The sequence below is a fragment of the Pristiophorus japonicus genome, chromosome 7 (assembly GCF_044704955.1).
Source record: "Pristiophorus japonicus isolate sPriJap1 chromosome 7, sPriJap1.hap1, whole genome shotgun sequence".
Classification (NCBI taxonomy): Eukaryota; Metazoa; Chordata; class Chondrichthyes; family Pristiophoridae; genus Pristiophorus; species Pristiophorus japonicus.
Window position 1 is genome coordinate 192,046,901 of NC_091983.1, and position 22,416 is coordinate 192,069,316.

A 22,416-nucleotide genomic window follows, 5' to 3' on the forward strand; every position below is an offset into this window, starting at 1 on the left:
ATCTGAATGGTAATAAAAGGTTTAGGCAGGACTTCACTAAGTTTGCTTGAAAACTTTCTGCTAGATCATGAATGTGAAGAATTTCTTTTTAATTGTCTCGTGGCAGGGTGTATTGACCAACAAAGCATCTAGGTAACTGTCAGCAGAACCAGAAGAGACTGGAGAACAATACTGCCGGAGATATCCTGGGCATTGCAGATACCTTGGGTTTCTCACTTTGTTTTGCACTGCGACGTCAAGGTTCAGAGAAAACAATGGCCTCAATTATCGATCAGTGCTCCCTTGGCTAAACGTGCCAAAATATGGATGTCAGGTGAAGACAGGATTGGACTCAGCTGTGATTCTCTTTGTGGTTAAAATATCTGCCAACACTCACTATCTATTTTCTTCTTGCACTCTCTTTAGTCATAGAAATACATAGAAGTTACAAGATGGAAACAGGTAATTTGGCCCAACCAATCCGTGTTGGTGTCTACCCGCCACACAAGTCCCCGATACTATGCAATATTTGCAATAGAGAGCATGGGTAAAAACAGCCCTCTCCCAGACCTCTGCCAATCTTACTCTCTTACTTGACGTCATGAGGTAAACAAGAGAATCTAATTACCTGTCAGTTTTCTCTTCCTCCTTACGGAGAAACATTCAGTTGTCTCATGATGACTTGACCATGTGGGAAATTGTGATGCAGACCTGCGCCTCAATATTCACTGACCCACTGACTCGGTGCACTCACTGCTGGGCTACCTGCAGCTTTGCTGGTCACACCAAACTCCGATCATTACAATCACCAGGAAGAATGTAAGTAAACAGAGAATCATAAATCTGTTATAAACAAATGTGCGAGTGATTGTAAAGAATGGTCTGCTCGAGCAGGTAAGGAGGATGATCTTATTAACTATTTATGCAAAGCTTGAATCTTTGTAACTGTCAAATTAGCTCCTTACCTTAAATAAGGGTCTTGAAGTCACTTCAACTCTCTCTATATATTTATAGATACAAACTAGGCAATCTCCAGTGGTGTAGCCAATAAAGAGTTAATACCAAGGGCTAGACTTTCGGCACCACATTGCCCATTTAGCGCCCATATAAGAGCTGAGATTCAGGCTATTGCCTATATTTGTTGAAAAGTGGAAACTATCGCCTGATTATAGCCCATTTATCGCCGGCCCAACTTTTGGCACTGCTGAATGAGCTGCATCACTTGGCCTACTTTAAAAAAAAAATTACGTTATCCTCGTGCAAGGCCGAAAATAGTGCTTATAGTGAAAACTTGCGCCCGATTATGGCCCAGATTATCGCCGAGCGCTACTTTTGGCATTTCGCCCACAATTCGCCCAAATGATCGCTGGCCCAAAAATAAACTGAAGAAAAGCTGCAATAACTCGGTACTACAGGGAGGATCCGTAGTAAAAGGCTGTCAGGAGAATCAACTTGTGAGTGATTTTAAGGGTGTTTTTGACACTTGCCTATCTTTTAAATCACATTTGTATTTGTTGAGGACAAATTAAGGGGATATAGAGATTTATAGTGATGGGATCTATCATTTCTCAACCAGTATTGATCACTAATCACATGCTGCAGAATAGAGATGGGAGAATAAAATGAGAAAAGTTACATACAAGTACATTTCTGTAATGTAAGGGTTAATAAATCATGGATTTTCCCCCACTCTGGTCCACAGTACAAGTAGAAGCAGAACTAGTGTATGTCATCCCATGAGGAAGGAAATTGAGTTCACCTCAGTTGGCTGATAGATTTTATTTCATAAAGCAACAGGGGCTAGAATAAAAGAAAGATTCTATAATGTTATTGATGGGGACCAGGTCCCCTGTTCTCTCTGTCAACCCCCATGGGAAAAGTTCTTTGCCTGGTAAAAAACCGCACAGGCGCAGAATGCCCATTGCTGTGGATGCCAGCCTTGCATGACTGTATACATCGCTAAGGTCCATTTCACATCGCTAAGGCTATCGCCCAAATTAAACAGGCGAAACTAGCGGTTTTTAAAATAGCCGATATTTCAGTGATCCTGAAAAATAAAAAAAATCACTAAGGCCGGAAATATTGCCCATTTTTGGCCGATAGCGACCATAGTGGAAAGTTTAGCCCTCAAGTGTAGTCTCTGGATGAAGTGGAGTTAAGGTGGGGGATAATTGGGCAGAGCTGGCAAATTTAATTCAGTCCCCATGTTAAAGTCATACATTCTGTCCTTAATTTTATATTTTCATTATTAATTGTTTTGCCCACATTTTAAATGGAAACAGCCTATGTAAACTTCTCACGGTTTAATTCCAGCCTGCTGGCAGTGGTGACGCTGCCTCTAACTGGGGTGAGGGGGTAATTCGAGTGGTAAGTTCACATTGGCAATTTCCATCATAAATGTTGACATAGGAAGTTAACATTGAGAAAATTGACAGGAAGTGCACACAGATGTACATGTTTATATATATATTGTAGTCTAGTTGAACTCCCGTGACGTTGCAGGTAGTAAATCAGGTGGCTTGGTCTCACTGTTGTTGCTCCCGTTGCCTTCATGTTGTCTTTTCTCTTCTATTTCTGTCACCGTGCAACGGTCACCACACGTTAAAAAAAATCCATGCACAGGCACCTTCTACCCCTGGAGTTCAGGACTGGAATATCGGGTCCTTCATTGAAACATCTGTGAACTCATGTGGAAGTAAGTCATCCTCGTTCAAGGGACCGCCTATGATGATGATGATTTCTGTCACCCTGATATTAACCGGGGGGGGGGGGGGGGGTTGGGGAGGTGTGGGGAGTCCAGTAGCTGACAAAGAATCTGGCAAGGCTGGGAGTGTGGAGGCCCTGCTGATCTTAATGGCAAGGCCTCATTTAAATAAATCAATGCAGACTCCCACCCAAAGGCCAGGCAGATTGACAGCCTGGTCGGTGGGTGGGAGCAGCTATGAGCGGCAGGAGACTGAAGCCAGGGACCTGTGGGGACCATCCCTGGTAGTTATTGGGGAGGGGAGGGAAGGGTCTAAGCTGGGATTGGGAAGGAGGGGAGGTCCTGAGAGTTCAGGGCTGGGGAAGAATTGCTTGTGAGGCCTTGGGTGGAGGGAGGGGAGTACTCCTGGCCCACAAGGAGCTGAAAAACAGGCAAAGTTGTAAAACGTATCTCAGCCTCTTCTGGCCAGTCGGCACCTCCCGCCCTGTAGCTGTTCCTGGTCAACATTGTGAGGGACTGCCCCTGTGGTGAGGTTAAAAATAGGTTGTGGCACTGATGACATAATCGGGCAACAACTAATGATTCTTAAGTATGCCCCTCCTGCTGTTAGTAGACTTTCAGCCAGGGCCTGAATTGCCACCATAAATATTATGGTGGCCGGGAATGGGAGTCAGGTTGGGGTCGGGTTGCTCGATCCCCATCTTTTAACCCCCCTCCCTCCCCTCACCTGTCCATTGGGGTGGGGTGGGGGTAAAATCGAGGCCATTTTTCTCTTTTCTTTGGCATCTCTCTCCCCCTAACTTTTCCTTTTGCTTCTCTTGCTGTCTTTATTTTCTTTCCTTTTAGGCGGGAGGTTGTTGTGGTTAGCCATAATGTAGCATGTAAAGGAGCCATCACCGCCTGCATTTGAGAGGGATTGTGGGGGACACGTGGCCCTCAGCAGCTCCCTTCCTATCCCTTCCCTCAATCACATGTGCTTCCCATACTCCCTTATTACAACTGAGTCTCCTAACCATTTACCTTCCCACTACCTCTTCTGACCATCAACTCCCTCCCATCTCTACCTCGAACTCTTCCCTTTTGAACTACACGCTAAACCCCTTTACCATCCATCCCCTCTCCCTTGCCAGTGTCACTTAGCTCATTGATCTCCCCAAGCACTTCCTCCCACTCCCACCAAGGGCAAGTAGCTAAAAGTCAAAAGTGTCCACATCCTACAAGATTTTTAATAAGATATGGATACCTATAACTCCAACAAATTGAATTGTATGTGGATAAAAATGTTTTATTTTGATTGGGAGTCAGTGCATTTCTGGTTGTTAATGTGCCCTGTTATTTTCATTGATGGGTTAATGACTGAGGAAACATTATTACAAGTTTAGTAAGAAATCATTTTACGTTGAGTGCTTGTAATTCTGTAACTATATATAAATTATTATAAATATATATATAATTTATTTACTACATATATATAATGAATGTATTTTGGCGAACTAATCACATGGAACATAAGAAAGGTTAAAATTCATAGGTTTATTCATTTATATTTCCTAATTTATTGTATCAATCCGGGCCCCTTATATGGATGGTATAACAGTTTGAGATTAGTTTCACAAACTGCCACTAGATAGAGCTCTAAGTTTGTGTTTTCTCATCTATCAGTCAAATACCAACTTAATGTCATGTGAATCAAGGTCTATTTGGGATCACAAAATTACCAATTTTGATGATTGATTGTTTTGCGATTACTGTCCATTGACTTTAAATGCTTCCTTGCACGTATAAACAGGGTAATATCAAACAGATACAATGACTTTAAATAATGTACAAAAAAATAACTTGCAGTAAACACTCAAAGAAACTACTAGAAAACACAGAATATTTTAAGTGATGCAAGTCATAAGTGCACCAAGTTGATTATTAAAATTGTTTTAAAGCAGCGGACCTTGAAACATTGGCCTCAATTTTCCCGGGTCATTTGCACCTTTTTTTGGCGCGCGCCGTTTTTTCTGGCATGTTAATTTAATTCAAGTTTCCCCTGGAATCTGCGCCGACGTAACTGCTTTAGTTACAATTTTTCTAAGTTAGGTTTTTTTGACATCATAGTCTGCGCCAGTTTTCAGCATTTTTCGCAAATATTTGCCCAAATTTTTTTAATCCTAGGTTGGCATATCTGGCCATTCCCAAAGAACCTTCTGGTGAGTTAACAGAAAGCAACAGAAAATAGAACATTGAAAAATCAGCACTGAAAGACGCCATTGTTTCTCATCAAAGTTTGTGGAGGGTGTCTCTAGCACTTGAAATATCCATAATAAAGTTCAACTTTTTTTTTAACCTTTCAACGGAGAAATGAAAGTTTCTTGGATTTCTGAAGTTTTCATGCTTTTTTTACTCGGACGCCACCACCAAACGTTTTCAAGCAGGGCTGGAGGGGAATCGTAGCGTCGGCCGTCAGAATCGATCCCGCGCCCGGACACACGGGATCGGCTGGAAAACAAGGGGGGGCGGGGGGGAGGGAGGTGGCGATCGGAAGGCTGCTGCACTAGGCTCAAGACTGCAATTAGTTGGGGGAGAAGTCACAAGACTGCAATTATTTTTGGGGGGAAAAGAGTAAGGAGAAGTCACAAGACCTGGGTGTGGTCCATCCATACAGACCTTGGGGAAAGAGAACAAAGAACCTGTCCTGCCTGCCTTCCTGCCATTTTGAACTTCTTGCAAAGGTAAAATTTAACTATGGGGGCAATACTGACCTCGTTCGAGCCTTCTGCATGATGGTACAACGTAGGAGACAATTGATTCTATGCCATTGCATGAGAAACATCAGAGCTCGTAGGGTACTGGGCAGGAGGCCTTACCCACGTCGGGAATATCAAGACAGACACCCGAGTGATGCAGACTGTGTCAGAAGGCTGCATTTCTGCAAAGAAGTTGTAAGTGAGATCTGTGAGTTGGTGAAAGCAGACCTGCAACCTAGAAGTGTCAGGAGGACTACTGTGTCAGTTGAAGTGAAGGTTGCAGTTGCACTTTCATTCTATGTCTCCGGATCGTTTCAAGCTGCAACTGTGGATGGGTGGGCCATCTCTCAACATGCAACACATGTCTGCATTTGGCAGGTGACAGCTGCAGTATATGCACAGAGGAATGACTACATAAAGTTCCCCATGACCGCCCAAGCAATGTGTAACAGTGTTGTGGGCTTCTCCAGGATTGTTGGTTTTCCCAAAGGTACAGGGCTGCATTGATTGTAAGCCACATCGCCTTGCGAGCACCTTTGGAGAATTCCGAGATGTACAGGAATAGAAAAGGCTTCCACTCCATTAATGTACAGCTCATGTGTGACGACATGCATCGCATCATGTCAGTTGATGCAAGATAACCTGGGAGCACCCATGATGTGTCCATCCTACGCATCTGCCATGTTTCAGCAGCAGCCAGAAGGGCAGAGCTAGCTACTGGGAGACAAAGGGTACGGCCTTGCCACCTGGCTCATGATGCCCCCACTTGTAACCCAGATGGAAGCTGACCGTGAATACAACATGTCGCACATTGCGATGCGCAGCATCATAGAGAGGACCATTGGCATCTTGAAACAGCGTTTCTGATGCCTGGATCATTCTGGAGGCTACTTGCTATACTCCCCTGAGATTGTCGGTCAGTTCACTGTTGTGTGCTGCATGCTGCATAACTTTGCCATCATGAGACAGCACAGCTGGTAGGAGAAGATCCACCTGTGGTGAGAGTGACTGATGATAATGATGAGGAAGATGCAGATGATGAGCAGGAGGATGAGGATGAGGACGAGGAAGCCATGCAAGTACCTGAACCCGAAGCACGATGGCGGAGGAGGGTGGGCCATTGTGCCCCTTTAACGATTGTTCGAGCCTTGCGCCAGCAGCTCATCAATGAACACTTTGCTGACTGAAGGCTCAGCGACAACTATTCCACATGGACCATGTTTACTGTTTGGATCTGTTCTGTAATGTTATGTTGTGTTAATGCAACAAATAATGGAAATGATTCTTCCTGAGTTCAAAAAGTTGTGTTAAGAATGGAACAAATAACGAAAATTATTCAGATTTAACGTAAAATATATTTTATTCAAAAGTTTAACAAACAGGTCTTTGTACTTAACTTTAATAAAATTATTCTTGTATCAAACTTTAAAGTTTTCAGTTACGATCACTTACAAACTTTAAGATCACTTACAAACTCTAAGATCACTTACTAACTTTTAAACTTGTAAATTTACATAACTTACAAAAATCTTTTAATTTGGGAACAACAGTTACAACAGCAACAATATCAGCAGCAGCAAAGAAAGGCTGCACCCATCTCTTCTCCACCTTATTCTAAGACCGCCCGCTGCGCTTGTTCTTGGTGACTCCACCATTCCTGCCCTCAGGCGGTGGCGCAGTGTTTCTGGGGTTGGTAGCAAGCTTATTCTTTCTAAGATCTCGGGTAGTACGCACCTGTTGGGGGGGGGCAGGCGGCAATGTGGAAGACCCAGGTGGCAATGTGGAGAGCGCGGGCTTGGGCCTCTTCAGAGGCTGGTATGGGGATTGGAGTGGGAGTGGCAGTTGATTCTGTCAATGGGCGCGGGGTCTGGGAATATTCCCTTATTGCAGCAGCTAACTCTGACATGCCGTCCCTCATGCACCCTGACAGTGTCTCAATGACCTGCAACATTCCTTCCCTCATGTTGAGCAAAACTGTCTCAACTACCTGTGACATTCCCTCCCTCATGTTCAGTGATAGTATTTGCACCATCTCTGACATTCCCTCCCTGATGTTCACTGAGGGTTTCAGCTGACTGAGATATTCCCTCACTCATAGTCCCGGACATCGTTCCCATTTCTTGTGAGATTGTTGTTACTTCTCCCGACAGTCCCACTACCTCATCACCCACCCCACTGATGGTGTCCAGGAGTGATCATGTAAGCTCAATGCTCTCCTCACTCATTGCCACCATCTGAACCATATCTGTTAGATCCTGCATTTCAGGAGTGCGCAGTCGAGCTTTCCTGCCCCTCCTCCCCATGGGTGTGCCTCGCTGCGCCCCACACTGGAACCCACAGCCTCGGAAGGTGGGGTCCTGGTTGTGCCTCGCTGCACCCCACCACTGGGACCCGCAGCCTCGGACGTTAGAAAAACCATGGAATGTCCCACCAACACTCAAACCACTTGTCACGGAAGGGGCTGGCACCTCAATGGGCGGCACCTGCATCTCCACCAAAGTCAGTAAAACAGTGCGGGCTCCATCCATCTCCATCCCCTCCCCTCCCCTTCACACCCATGCTCTTGGTCTAGAGGGTGGGATTGGAAGATGTTCTCTTCTGGCTCGTCCTCATCTAAATTTTCTTCTGCATCATCAGGGTCAGCCCCAATTTCTGCAAAATATAACAGAACACAGACAAATGGTTAGCAGGAGAGGGAGCAGGGTGGGTGGCATGAGTAGGCTCACACAGCGCAGGCAGCAGGCTGATTTGAAGTACCACGATGAATGATAGCACATTGCATCAACCAAAGCGTAGCTGATAGAGACATCCCCATGAATCGAAGCACGACTAGCCCGCGCAGTACTTAACATTTAGCAAAGCCAGACTGTGGAATTTGCAGGACTTACCCTCTCCCTCGAGTGTGGGCCCAGCTTGTGCAGTGGTGGTTACTTTTCTCCAGGCAGGACCCATCAAAGCAGCGACCCTCTCTTCCAATGGTGTCAGTGGCTGCAGATTTGCCAGGCCTCCTCCTGTTCGAGTTCTTTTCCTTTTATTATGTGCCACCTTCCTCTGCAAAGATGAAAATGCAACTTTTCAGAGAGAGTGTCTTTCTTCTGAGTGCGATATATACAGCTGGTCACATTTACAATTGCAATTCCATTGAATAAATGAAAATACTACTTACACTAACTACTTGACCAAGGTCCTGCCATTTCTTTTTACACTGTCCTCCAGATCTCGTGGTGGTCACTATTGCACAGTAATCTTCTGCAACTTGGTTCCAGCGTTTCTTCATTTCTTTGGGTGGAACTTTTATGTGACCTCTGCTGGTGTCCAGCTCCTGCCATCTGGTCTCAATCACAGTAACTAGTACCTCCACTTCATCCTGTAAGAAATTCTTGGTCCTTGCACCGTGTTGCATTGTATATTGCTGCAGATCCGATTTTTCCAATACTCTCTCACAGCACTCCTTCGCACACAACTGGCTCTTTAAAAATGGCCGACTGCCAACCCGGAGCTGTACTGCCCATGCGCGTCCATTGAAATAACATCAACCCCTCCGCCAAATTTGAACTATTCAGCGGGGAAACTTTGGCAAAATATTTCTGGCACATTTCTGGCCTAGAAAAACGGGCATAACTCTGGCAATACGCCAGAAAACGGACTTGGGAAAAATTACGCCAATTGAATCTACTCTTGTAAACAATCCATACAACACCGAAAATATAACTAGATCCCCTTTAGGGCTCCCTGTGACACGCACCATTCGCTGGCTGAGGAAGCTGACTGGTGAGCTGGGCCTAGGCTTCTGCCAATGCCACGCTCGCAAGTTGACTTGTAGGAAGCCTGTGTTGACTTGACCTCTGGCATCCCTGCAATTCCTGAATGACAATGCCTGGCCCTTCTTGGTATCAACCCCCAACCCTTTACTACACATCATTTACTGCATAGATGCACAGTGACCCAATGCATTGAAATGTCAACATGCCACCGTGCCATCCCTTTGAAAATATCTGTTAATTTACATTTGTTAGAAAGTGCTTTTATCTTGTAAATATAGCTTTCTTCCAAAAAATGCACAATTTTAGTTGGTAAAACAACTGTTTGAAGATTTTTTTCATTTCGCCCATTACGATCAACATATCTCAGTTGCTCAGATTTCTGTCATATTTTGCCAACGTGCTAAAGGTGGAGGCAGACTCAATCTTATCTTTCAAAAGGGAAGTGGATAATTATGTGAAGGAAAATAATTCACAGGGCTACAGGGAAAGGGCAGCGGAGTGGGACTAGCTGAGAACTGACATGAGCTCGACGGGCCGAATGACCTTCTATGCTGTAACCATTCTATGATTCTATGCTCAATTGAATTATTTCCTTGTTTTAAAGCATCTCTGCAATCTTTGGGACCAGCTATTGTATGTCTGCACAGATAACGTGCATAAAATTCTACCTTTACTGATACAATGACTTATTTAAAGACACAAATAGGTTTCAGCAAAACAGATCACTTGGCTGCTGCTGCTGCTCCTGCAGATAAGTGAATACTGATCTCTGTGCAATCCCTACTAAACCCACATAATAGTCTGTCGTCGTTTTTAGACGGTCAGAGCGATTCGCTTTTACCAAAAATACTTTGCATTTGTTACGAGCTTGCGTAAATTATTTTGAGCACATTTAATCGCATACCTGATATCAGCTCTCCGCCATGCCCTTGCTTGAGACACGAGAAGACTGCCTTTTGCTGATAGGCACAGTCAATGCATGCTTGGACAGCCTGCTGCAGGACCATGGATGCTCTGGCAGGTCCAAAATGATCTGGTAGCTGCTGCAACTTCTTTTTGTCGAGATGTGGGCCGGCACAGGCATGCTTGTTGACATAAATGCAAACTACAAAAAAAGGAAGATCAGACATGTCAAGGAAATGTGGCGGCTTATGACAATGCACCAACTAGCTCAAATAAAAATCCAACTTGGTTGTTTCTCTTAAGAAATTGTTATTCAATTGCTTTCAACACTCTATGTAATGAGCATATCTAGCAGAATTTTCCACCTTTAGCTTCGGAAAGTGAAATTAACACTGTGAAATAAGAATTGCCCTGGTGCTTGTAGTGTAGCAATAACTCAAATGTGTTCCCGAAGATTTCCCCTGTTCAGTATTTGCAATGAAATAGTGAACACAAGGGGAAGTCTTCCCAAATATAATTGATAACATTGATTCAAAAGTCAACAAGGAATTCTGCCCTGCCGCCCCCCCCCCACCCCTGTTCCCGCTCCCCCCCACCCCCCAATCCCCCTTCCTCCCTACTGCCCCTCCCCTTAAAATGCTTTGTGAGGAAGTTGGGTTTATTTTTGGGAACAAAGGGAATTAAGGGATATGGGAATAGTGCAGGTAGTTGAGGGAGAAGATCAACCATGATCTTATTGAATGGCGGAGCAGGCTCAAGGGGCCAAATGGCCTGCTCCTGCTCCTATTTCTTATGCTCTTATTTTCTTTGGAAAAGAAAAAACATAGAGTTGATCAAGGTGAAGATTTTCAGATTGCAATGGGAATTAAAATGGACCCACACAAACTGTTATAGGGAAAGGTTCACTGATCAAAAATGAAGTCGTCAGAAGTAAGAAGGGAAGTCAGGCAAAACATTTCCTTCCAAAGGTCATGAGAGTCATGGAATAAGTTACCAGGGAAGTGGATGGTATCAATTGGTTCAAGAGACAATTGAATGCTTTCCTGATAAAGAGAAGGGCTTGAGGAATTTGATGAGTGATGGGAAGGTGAGGTTGGCCTTGAAAGAGGAGGCTTCTTGGGTCTAATGGTCTTTTCCAATTCTGAAGATTTCTTATGTTCTTATCATGTATTCAAGATTTACGCACACAAGGACTATCCATAAAGTAAAGTCTTGTTGTTGAGGCACTGGTAATAAATTATAAATGTGTAAAGCTATATCAATAGTTTTCACTTTTTATCTAAGCATTGATTTTGTTTCTGAGAATCAAAGCTTTTAAACAAAGCTGGGATCAACTAGAGTGTTGACTAACACAGTGTTATCTGACATTTTGAAATAAGTAAACATCTTGCGTGTGGTCTGGTAATGCTTTCAATATCTGTGGCTCCTTCGCGCCTGCACCGCCATTCAATGAGTTCATGGCTGAACATGCAACTTCAGTACCCCATTCCTGCTTTCTTGCCATACCCCTTGATCCCCCCCTAGTAGTAAGGACTACATCTAACTCCTTTTTGAATATATTTAGTGAATTGGCCTCAACAACTTTCTGTGGTAGAGAATTCCACAGGTTCACCACTCTCTGGGTGAAGAAGTTTCTCCTCATCTCGGTCCTAAATGACCTACCCCTTATCCTAAGACTGTGTCCCCTGGTTCTGGACTTCCCCAACATCGGGAACATTCTTCCCGCATCTAACCTGTCCAGTCCCGTCAGAATCTTATATGTTTCTATGAGATCCCTTCTCATCCTTCTAAACTCCAGTGTATAAAGGCCCAGTTGATCCAGTCTCTCCTCATATGTCAGTCCAGCCATCCCAGGAATCAGTCTGGTGAACCTTCACTGCACTCCCTCAATAGCAAGAACATCCTTTCTCAGATTAGGAGACCAAAACTGAACACAATATTCCAGGTGAGGCCACACCAAGGCCCTGTACAACTGCAGTAAGACCTCCCTGCTCCTATACTCAAATCCCCTAGCTATGAAGGCCAACATACCATTTGCCTTCCTCACCGCCTGCTGTACCTGCATGTCAACTTTCAATGACTGATGAACCATGACACCCCGGTCTCGTCGCACCTCTCCTTTTTCTAATCTGCCACCATTCAGATAATATTCTGCCTTCGTGTTTTTGCCACCAAAGTGGATAACCTCACATTTATCCACATTATACTGCATCTGCCATGCATTTGCCCACTCACCTAACTGTCCAAGTCACCCTGCAGCCTCTTAGCGTCCTCCTCACAGCTCACACCGCCACCCAGTTTAATGTCATCTGCAAACCTGGTGATATTACACTCAATTTCTTCATCTAAATTATTAACGTATATTGTAAAGAGCTGGGGTCCCAGCACTGAGCCCTGCGGCATCCCACTAGTCACTGCCAGCCATTCTGAAAAGGACCCGTTTATCCCGACTCTCTGCTTCCTGTCTGCCAACCAGTTCTCTATCCACATCAGTACATTACCCCCAATACCATGTGCTTTAATTTAGCACACCAATCTCTTGCTTGGAACCTTGTCAAAAGCCTTTTGAAAGTCCAAATACACCACATCCACTGGTTCTCCCTTGTGCACTCTACTAGTTACATCCTCAAAAAATTCCAGAAGATTTGTCAAGCATGATTTCCCTTTCATAAATCCATGCTGACTTGGACCGATCCTGTCACTGCTTTCCAAATACGCTGCTATTTCATCTTTAATAATTGATTCCAACATTTTCCCCACTACTGATGTCAGGCTGACCATTCTATAATTACCCGTTTTCTCCCTTCCTCCTTTTTTAAAAAGTGGTGTTACATTAGTTACCTTCCAGTCCATAGGATCTGATCTGGAGTTGATAGACTGTTGGAAAATGATCACTAATGCATCCACTATTTCCATGGCCACTTCCTTAAGTACTCTGGGATGTAGACTATCAGGTCCCGGGGATTTATCGGCCTTCAATCCCATCAATTTCTCTAACACAATTTCCCACCCAATAAGGATATCCTTCAGTTCCTCCTTCTCACTAGACCCTCGGTCCCCTAGTACTTCTGGAAGGTTATTTGTGTTTTCCTTCGTGAATACAGAACCAAAGTATTTGTTCAACTGGTCTGCCATTTCTTTGTTTCCCATTATAAATTCACCTGAATCTGACTGCAAGTGACCTACGTTTGTCTTCACTAATCTTTTTCTCTTCATATATCTATAGAAGCTTTTGCAGTCAGTGTTTATGTTCCCGTCAAGCTTCCTCTCATACTCTATTTTCCCCATCTAATTTAAACCCTTTGTCCTCCTCTGCTGAATTCTAAATTTCTCCCAGTCCTCAGGTTTGCTGCTTTTTCTGGCTAATTTAGATGCCTCTTCCTTGGATTTAACACTATCTTTAATTTCTCTTGTTAGCCACGGTTGAGCCACCTTCCCAGTTTTATTTTTACTCCAGACAGGGATATACAATTGTTGAAGTTCATCCATGTGATCTTTAAATGTTTGCCATTGTCTATCCACTGTTAATCCTTTAAATATCATTTGCCAGTCTATTCTAGCCAATTCACGCCTCATATCATCGAAGTTACCTTTCCTTAAGTTCAGGACACTAGTCTCTGAATTAACTGTGACACTCTCCATCTTAATAAAGAATTCTACCATATTTTGGTCACTCTTCCCCAAGGGGCCTCGCACAAGATTGCTAATTAATCCTTTCTCATTACACATCACCCAGTCTAGGATGGCCAGCTCTCTAGTTGGTTCCTCGACATATTGGTCTAGAAAACCATCCCTAATACACTCCAGGAAATCCTCCTCCACCGTATTGCTATTAGTTTGGTTAGCCCAATCTATATGTAGATTAAAATCGCCCATGATAACTGCTGTACCTTTATTGCACGCGACCTTAATTTCTTATTTAGCGCTGTCCCCAACCTCAGTACTACTATTTGGTGGTCTGTACACAACTCCCACTAGCGTTTTCTGCCCTTTGGTATTCCGCAGCTCCACCCATACGAATTCCACATCATCCAAGCTAATGTCCTTCCTTACTATTGTGTTAATTTCCTCTTCAACCAGCAACGCTACCCCACCTCCTTTTCCTTTCTGACTATCCTTCCTGAATGTTGAATACCCCTGGATGATGAGTTCCCAGTCTTAGTCACCCTGGAGCCATGTCTCCGTGATGCCAATTATATCATATTCATTAATTGCTGCCTGTGCAGTTAATTCGTCCACCTTATTACGAATACTCCTCGCATTGAGGCACAGAGCCTTCAGGCTTGTCTTTTTAACACACTTTGCCTTTTGGAATTTTGCTGTAATATGGCCCTTTTTGATTTTTAAGTATTAACAGACAGGCTTCCTTGGTAAATGGCCAGCTTGCTTTTTCTACTTCAAGGTTACAACCATGCTTGTACATATTTCAACTGATACATCCCTGACGATACCTATCTGGTGGAATTCAGAAGTGCAAAGGATCACAATCCCACCCTTTCCCCCATCTTCTGAACAGATGAGACAGGCCCACACCATCCTATAAACTTGCTTTTACAAATAACAATGATGTTCAGAAGAACTTATGAAGGGAGGAGGGCTATATGAGCATCACTGACATCTTTAATCTAGGTGAGACTAAGCTTAATACTGCTATGATGTTTTATTCATTCTAATGCAAAACAATCTTTTCAGTGAGTTTATCGAGTGAGCTGTCAAGCCAGAGAGATTAGGAAGGTCGCAGGGTCAATCCCCTGTCTGTGCTGAATTCACTAAAAGGTGGGGCAGCAGCAGGGATTCTACAATTGTCCTTAGGTTAGGGAGGGAAAAACTAAACAGGGTTTCTGCTGTTGATCATTGGCCATGGACCTCTACAGGAGGTACATGAATGGCTATCAGGTGAGGACAGGATCAAACTCATCTGTGATTTCCCCTGTGGTCAAATAACCTTTCACCACTCAAAAGTGTTGAAGGCCCACACATGAAAAATAACAGTACCAGAAGGCACCCAGAGTCCATGGAGCTGTACTCCAGCAAGCAGTCAATCGATTCAGGAGAGAATGAATGAAGAGAAGATTAATGAAGAAAGATGTTACTATTTAAAAGTGCAGTGTTCCTGGATTTACATTGTTAGCCGGACAGCAGCTAATTACAACATTCTGTAATCCAATTAAATTATCACTGTCGCTCCAACAATGTCGCAGTTAAACGCACTGTCTGCTGTGGTGCTCTGTCATAAAGATCAGGATAGACTCAGGCTCAAACCCTCTTCTGTGCTAACTTAGATGGCTTGAGTATGAGTAGCAGCGTGGATGCTCCAATTGACCTCAAGTCAGCCCTTGATCGCTGCCTGGGGGCATCTTGAAATTAGATGTCACATGAGGACAGGATTTATCATTTGTCGCTCTACCAATATCACAGTTGATAAACTGGCAGTGAACAGGTTTAATCCTTATCTGTGCTGATTTAGCTAAGCTTAACCGGGGTGGTAATGGGGCACTGAACAATCAGCCACGATGTCCCCAGGCTAGGGAATGTGAAATTCAGACAGGCCTTCCACTCCTGATTGGAATTCTATGACTCTAGTCGGAAAGTGGAGAGTTGAATTGGTCGCCACTGCTCAATGTCTGGTTTAACATGTGAATGACCACTTGGTGGGGGGGGTTACTGAAGAGCACGTGACATTGTGAAACTGTATTCCAGCAAAAGTCCATGTCTTCAGGAGGAGAAGGAAGAAATAGGGAGACAACTAGAATTTTTGTTTTAAAAGCATTAAAAATGGTTTTAACATTTTTTCTGGTGTAGAATACACCTGTTACCCTGCCAGAGTTGATACCATCAATGCGGGTGCACTCAGAAAGCTGCAGCAGTAGTCTAACCCCGCTTCAGGCACCATAGGGTATGTTGACATATGCATTAACTATGCTAACATACGCGTTAACCTCACCACCACATCCTGTCATTCAGGGGAATCTGAGACTGGCCGAGTTAGAGATGCAATGAAGCAGCTCTTAAAAGACTGCTAAAGAAATACTCCAGGAAGAGTCCCTACGATGACTTTACTCTGAAAAATACATTTGTGTCTGTAAATAAATAAGAAAAATAATATTTTAGTTAAAATAAATAGAATCTACTATATTGTGACTGGGAGCCCCCATCGTCTCTGTGTGTACAACATAAGGCAGGGCTCATTTAAAAATGCAACAAATCCTCACATTTCCAGCCCAAGATTTGTAAACACAGCAACATCTGGGAGACCAGCACTCTCCTTGACAGGGGTCCATTTTTTAAAGAGGCATATTCCTCATTATAATTGTTATAGAAACTTATCTTTGAGCACGTCTTTGAATATTAGCAAATCTCCCATGGCAATGCTCAAAATGGGATCGGGGATATACTTCCCCCCCCCCCCCCCCCCCCCCAAGGACTGGAGCATTCTACCACCTAATGTACAATGTATTATTCTGCTCTGAAAATATAGTTGGGGAATAACATGGACTGTCCCTTTAAAGCTGCAAGGAAAAACAGCTGTGCTTTCAAGTCGTCAATTAGAGATCAGAAGAAGCCAACTAGAAATTGCTAGTTTTATTTATATCCATTTTTATGAGTGGCCCCTGAGGTCAATTAGAAGGCATTTTCTGTTGTGGGGGGAACTTTCTCTTGTATAAAGGAAATCGTTAGCTTTATTTTTCTCTTTTTAATACTTTTTAAAAAATAAATTGTGACAGATGCTTCTCAAAATTGATAAATAGCTGGACAGACATTTCGTCAAATAGAGACAGGAAGATGGACAGCCAGACATACCGATAATTTGTTTAAAAAAATGTCTCCCCCAGCAGCATAATAAACCCTCATCAATGACATGAGATTGATGGGAGAGGCTATATTATGCGGCTGAAGGGTACTTTTATAAACAAATTATCTGTCTATATTCCTGACTTTTTTTTTCTCCACTACCAACCATCTCTCCTCTGCCCTTCCACCCTTACCTCTAACAACAAATGTGAGGAATTCAGATTTTTTGCCACCAAGATAGACCATCCGTTTAGATGTTGCTGCCACTTATTTACTTTCCTCTTGCCCACCAAGCCAAACCTCCCCCACACCCTATTCCCTACCCTAGCTCTGAACCCACAACTCTCCAATTTCTCATACCTTCTCAGATCTTATCTCATTCATGGCACCTACATCCCAATTCCTTGACCCCATTTCCACTAAACCGTTGACCAACCAAATTCCTTCCTGACCTCCATGCTATCTGACATTGTAAATAGTTTCCTCTCCTCAGGCACTATCCCCGTCCCATTCTAAACCACAATCATCACTCCCCGCCTTCTCAAAAACACCCTCGACCCTTCTGTCCATGAACACTATTACCCCATCTTCAAGCTCCCTTTCTTCTCCAAAGTCCTTAAAAATGTCTCTCAGATTGATGCTCATCTCTCCTGCAACTCCGTTTGAATCTCTCTGACCAGGTTTCTGCTCCTCTCACAGCACCAAAAGTCACAAATGACATTCTCTGTGACCATGGTGCATTATCCCCCCTCGACTTCCTCAACCTTCAGTTCAGTGGAACTACCCTCACTTCATCCCACTCTTATTTATCTGATCATAACCAGAGCACCTTTACCAATGGCTTCTCTTCCCACCTCAGCAACGTTATCATTCACCCAGGTCATCTGAAGACATGACTCTGATGACACCGCTCTACTGTTCCATCACCATTCTTCATGCCTCCACTGCTTCGGAGATGGTCTGACATCCAGTCTTGGATAAACTGTAATTTCCTACAGCCAAACATTGAGAAACCTAAACCCATTGTCTTCTGCCCCTGCCACAAACTCGGTAACCTCACCACCCATTATATCTCCCTCGCAGGCTGAACCAGACTGCTCACAATTTAAGCAACCTATTTGACTCCAAACTGAGCTTCTGACGACATAACCTATCCAGCACAGAGACGGCCTACTTCCACCTCTGTAACACCGCATACCTCCACCTCAATCTCAGCCCATCTACCACTGAAACCCTCATCCATGCCTCTGTGACTTGCAGATTCAACTAACTCAAAGTTCTGTCTGCCGTAAAATTCAGCTCGTCCAAAGCTCCGTTGTCCATCAGCCCTGCCCTTGCTGATCTATATTGGCTCCCAGTCCCCCAGTGCCTTCAATTTAAAATTCTCATCCTTGTGTTTAAATCCCTCAATGGCATTGCCCTTACTATCTCAATACTTTCTCTATTACACTATAAACCCCGTACTTGAACTATATATTTTATTTTCTCTGGCCACTTATCCATTCCTCTCCCTCCCTTTGCCCCACCATTGGCAGCCGTGCCTTAAGCCACCTAGGTCCCACTCTTTGGAATTCTCTCCTTAAACCTTTCCATCACCCTCTCCTCCTTCAAGATCCTCCTTAAAACCCATCTCTTTCACCAAGCTAAAATAAAAACAGAAAATGCTGGAAATACTCAGCAGGTCAGGCAGCATTTGTGGAGAGAGAAACATTTTAGGTTGATGACCCTTTGTCAGACAAAGGGTCAGCGACCGGAAACATTAACTCTGATTCTCTCTCCACAGATGCTGCCTAACCTGCTGAGTATTTCCAGCATCTTTTTTTTTCAGATTTCGAGCATCCGCAGTATTTTGCTTTTGTTCTTTCACCAAGCTTTTGGTCACTCCTCCGAATATCTGTTTCTTGGGCTTGGCATCCATTTTTATGTCTGTTATGCACTGCAGGACATTTATCTATATTAAATACACTTTACAATTGCAAATATAGTCCCCACCGCTCACACCATCAACACGTATCGTGGGCAGCCATCTCTATCGGGCAAACCATTTACCATTCCACTGATTTCAATACCAAAGGCACCACTGTAACACATTAAGTGCGTTGGTTATTTCGAGCAGCGGTGAGTCAGACTTGTCATATTACATAGTACAAGTATACCAAATAACATACCTGGACCACAAGTCTCAAAACAGTCAACCCAGAAAAGATTTTGGACGACATCCTGCTGCTCATGACACCATGTGAGCCCTTTTCTGAATTCAAGCCTTGCAGCCTTCAGACACACTGCCTCGAAGGAGAGCCCTCACTACACCATTCTTGAAAGAGATGCAACAGGATGCTCCGTTTAACCCTCTTGCAGACATTGATCTTCTTTTGTAGCCTCCCTGGTTCCCTTAACACACACTGCACTCAGTACCTCCCTACCAGAGCCGTCGTAATAACCCGCAGCAAAGGTGCAGTTTCATTGTCCACTTCTTATAGTGGCCAACTCGCGTCAACACCAACACGCCTGCTATAAGCAGTGGGCACCATAGTTGCCGTCGTCATCGTCATGGGATAGAGTGCAGTTATAGACAGTTCCAAGGTGGTATCATATGGCACTTACTGTTCACAGGGCAAAGTTAGATTGGTTTAGTCCCAATACCCTGTACTGCTTTTCTGCTGGTCCGATGTTTGTGGTATAACTGGGCAAAAATTTCATCTGGATAGCTTGTCACCTCCTTTCTACCATATATTTTTTGTTCCATTTATTCGTAACCCGGGAAACTGCATTAGTTTGTTTTCAGCCCCCAAGACAGCAAGTGTCACAATGAAAATGTTAAGCCACATCAAGAGGACACTTGAAATACTTCCGTTCAGATGGCCTCACAAAACGACTGTTACCGTGGCAATATGTACTTCGGGGTGAACACTTCTCAAGTAGTCCTGTCTCTCTCTCTCTCCTGTGTGTAAACACATATTGGCTTGTTTTTGTTAAAACAGTTTGGTCTCAAGGTTTTACCCAATAGTGAACAGATAAAAGGGCAGAGGCAGTGCGATACAGAAGTAGATCAGGATGTGGTGAAATTAATTTAAAGTTGCTGCACTTTACAGGTGTAGGACCAAGAGAGTTTATTTTTTATATATCTGGCTTTACTTTTCAACAACATTAATAACATTTGGGTTCAATTATCTGAAGGTACACAGAAACCTAGGAACAGGAGTAGGCCATTCAATTAGATCATGGCTGATCTATATCATTTGGTTCCGTAACCCTCAATACCCTTACCTAACAACATTTTTAATGCTCAGTTTTGACATTTTCAACTGATCTCCAGCGTCAATGTTTTTTTGAGGGAGAGAGTTCCAGATTTCCACTAACCTATGTGTGAAGAAGTGCTTCCTGACATCACCCTTGAATGGCTGAGCTCTAATTTTAAGGTTAGGCCTCCTGGGTCTGGACTCCCCCAGCATCTCAAAGCTTCCTTCTGTGACTAAAAATGACAAACTTTGAATAAAGGCACGCTGTGACAGCTCCAACTGAACAACATTTACACCAGATGGTGCAGTGATGGATTGTCATTCTGTGTCTGGCAATCCCCGACTGGGTGATCAGATCCTGCATTCATCCATGCTGTCACGTAGCAATGTTAGACAATGTCAGGAAAAGCAGAGGTTGGTCAATCCAGACCACTATTGCACAACTCCAGACCGACAGCAACACTGTCAGGGGCCTGTGAGCCAGTCTACAGTCGCCCCCTTGAGCAGGGCGTGCTGGGCAGTACCAGGGGGCACAGAATCGGAAGAAGGGGAGGAAAAAAAAGCTCACAAAATGGAGATGGGGCGGGAAATACTTTTTAAGAATTCATGAATTTAATGGAACGTTAATGGCGGCAGCAGGGGACATTATTAATCTGCCAGATAATGAGTCAATTGATGTTCCTGGTTTAAAACTAATTAGCATTTTTCAGTGGTGAGGGTACTAAAATTGGCCTCAGCATCTCTGGCTATTATGTGGGGAAGGGGGAAGAGGAAATAAAGCCAGCCTGCGTCTCTGTTGCTTTCCAATGACTGCTGATTTAAAGAATCTAGGCTCACACATGAACAATGGCCACTTGGACGAGATATCAAAGGGCATTTGGTTTTCAGGGAACTGTAACCCACCACGATTCACGATCTACACAGAGGGGAGGGGAGAGGAGAGGAGAAGAGGGGAGGGGAGGGGAGGGAAAGGGAAGGGAGGAGAGAGGCGAGGATGTGTAGATGAACGAGGAAGAGGGGAGGGGAGGAGAGGAAGTGTAGAGGGGAGGAAGTGTAGAGGAGAGAGATGGGGAGGATGTATACAGGAGATGGGAGGAGGAGAGGAAGTGTAGGGGAGAGGAGGTGTAGAGGAGAGGGGAGGAGAGAAGGGGACAGGAAATGTAGGTGGAGAGGAGAGGAGAGAATCTGAAATAAGCTAATAGCGATTCCTTTACATAAGAACATAAGAAATAGGAACAGGAGTAGGCCATAAGGCCCCTTGAGCCTGCTCCGCCATTCAATAAAACCATGGCTGATCTGATCATGGACTCAGCTCCACTTCCCCGCCCGCTCCCCATAACCCCTCATCCCCCCATTGCTCAAGAAACTGACCTTCATCAGTTTTATATTTCTGCAATAATTGCTGTTACACTACTTAGACTGCATTTTAAAACCATCAAAGCTGAATCCCACAGAAGATATTGGTTCATCTTGATACTTATACTCCTCAAAATAACAGCTGCATTGCTGAATAGAGCAAGCACCCTTCTGTGTCCATATCTATAGGATCACTGATATTTTAAATGTAGCTTCATTTCAAAGGATTCAATCATTTAAAAGGGCAGCCTGAAACTGGTCAGTTACGGTGAAATGCAGACCAACATCAGGATTAAATAGGAGTGCAGTAATTAGAGCCCTTTAGAGCTTATAATCAGAGACTGATGTTCATGTAATACAGGATCCAATATCCTTGGGGAAGGGGCACATCCTTCTATTTTTACTGAGATGCCCCCATTGGTGACCTCCTGTGCCCTGCTAGAGTTTGCAGGGTTAGGGGGAGGTTACCCAATTACAAAGTTTGGAAGCGCACCCATGCCACTAGGGCCAATGTTGGAGGCGCCCTCTTTCAGATGAGATGTTAAACCGAGGCATACAAACCCATGGCATTATTCGAAGAAAAGCAGGTGTGTTCTCCCTAGTGTCCTGCCCAATATTTATCCCCCAATCAACATCACTAAAAAGCAATTTATCCGGTCATTATTGCATTGCTGTTTGTGGGAGCTTGCTGAGCACAAATTGGCTGCCGGGTTTCCTTCATTAAAACATTGACAATACTTCAAAGGTATATCATTAGCTGTAAGGCACTTTGGGACACGTGAAGGTGCCCTATAAATACAAGCTATTTCTTTAATGCTTTATCCCCGTTGTTCTGACTAATATTTATCCCTCAATTAACATAACAAAAAAAACAGATTATCTGGTCATTATCATATTGCTGTTTGTAGGAGCTTGCTGTGCGCAAATTTGCTGCTGCATTTCCC

At 43.9% G+C, this 22,416-nt stretch overlaps 1 protein-coding gene across 1 annotated transcript in view; it reads right to left on the reverse strand.

The window, feature by feature from the left end:
• The window catches only part of scml4 (Scm polycomb group protein like 4), a 218,495-nt gene that overhangs the window by 79,450 nt on the left and 116,629 nt on the right, over nt 1–22,416 (reverse strand). The window contains exon 7 of the mRNA XM_070884244.1: nt 10,087–10,287. Coding sequence (XP_070740345.1) covers nt 10,087–10,287 — 201 coding nt within the window. The remainder of the gene's footprint in view (nt 1–10,086; nt 10,288–22,416) is intronic.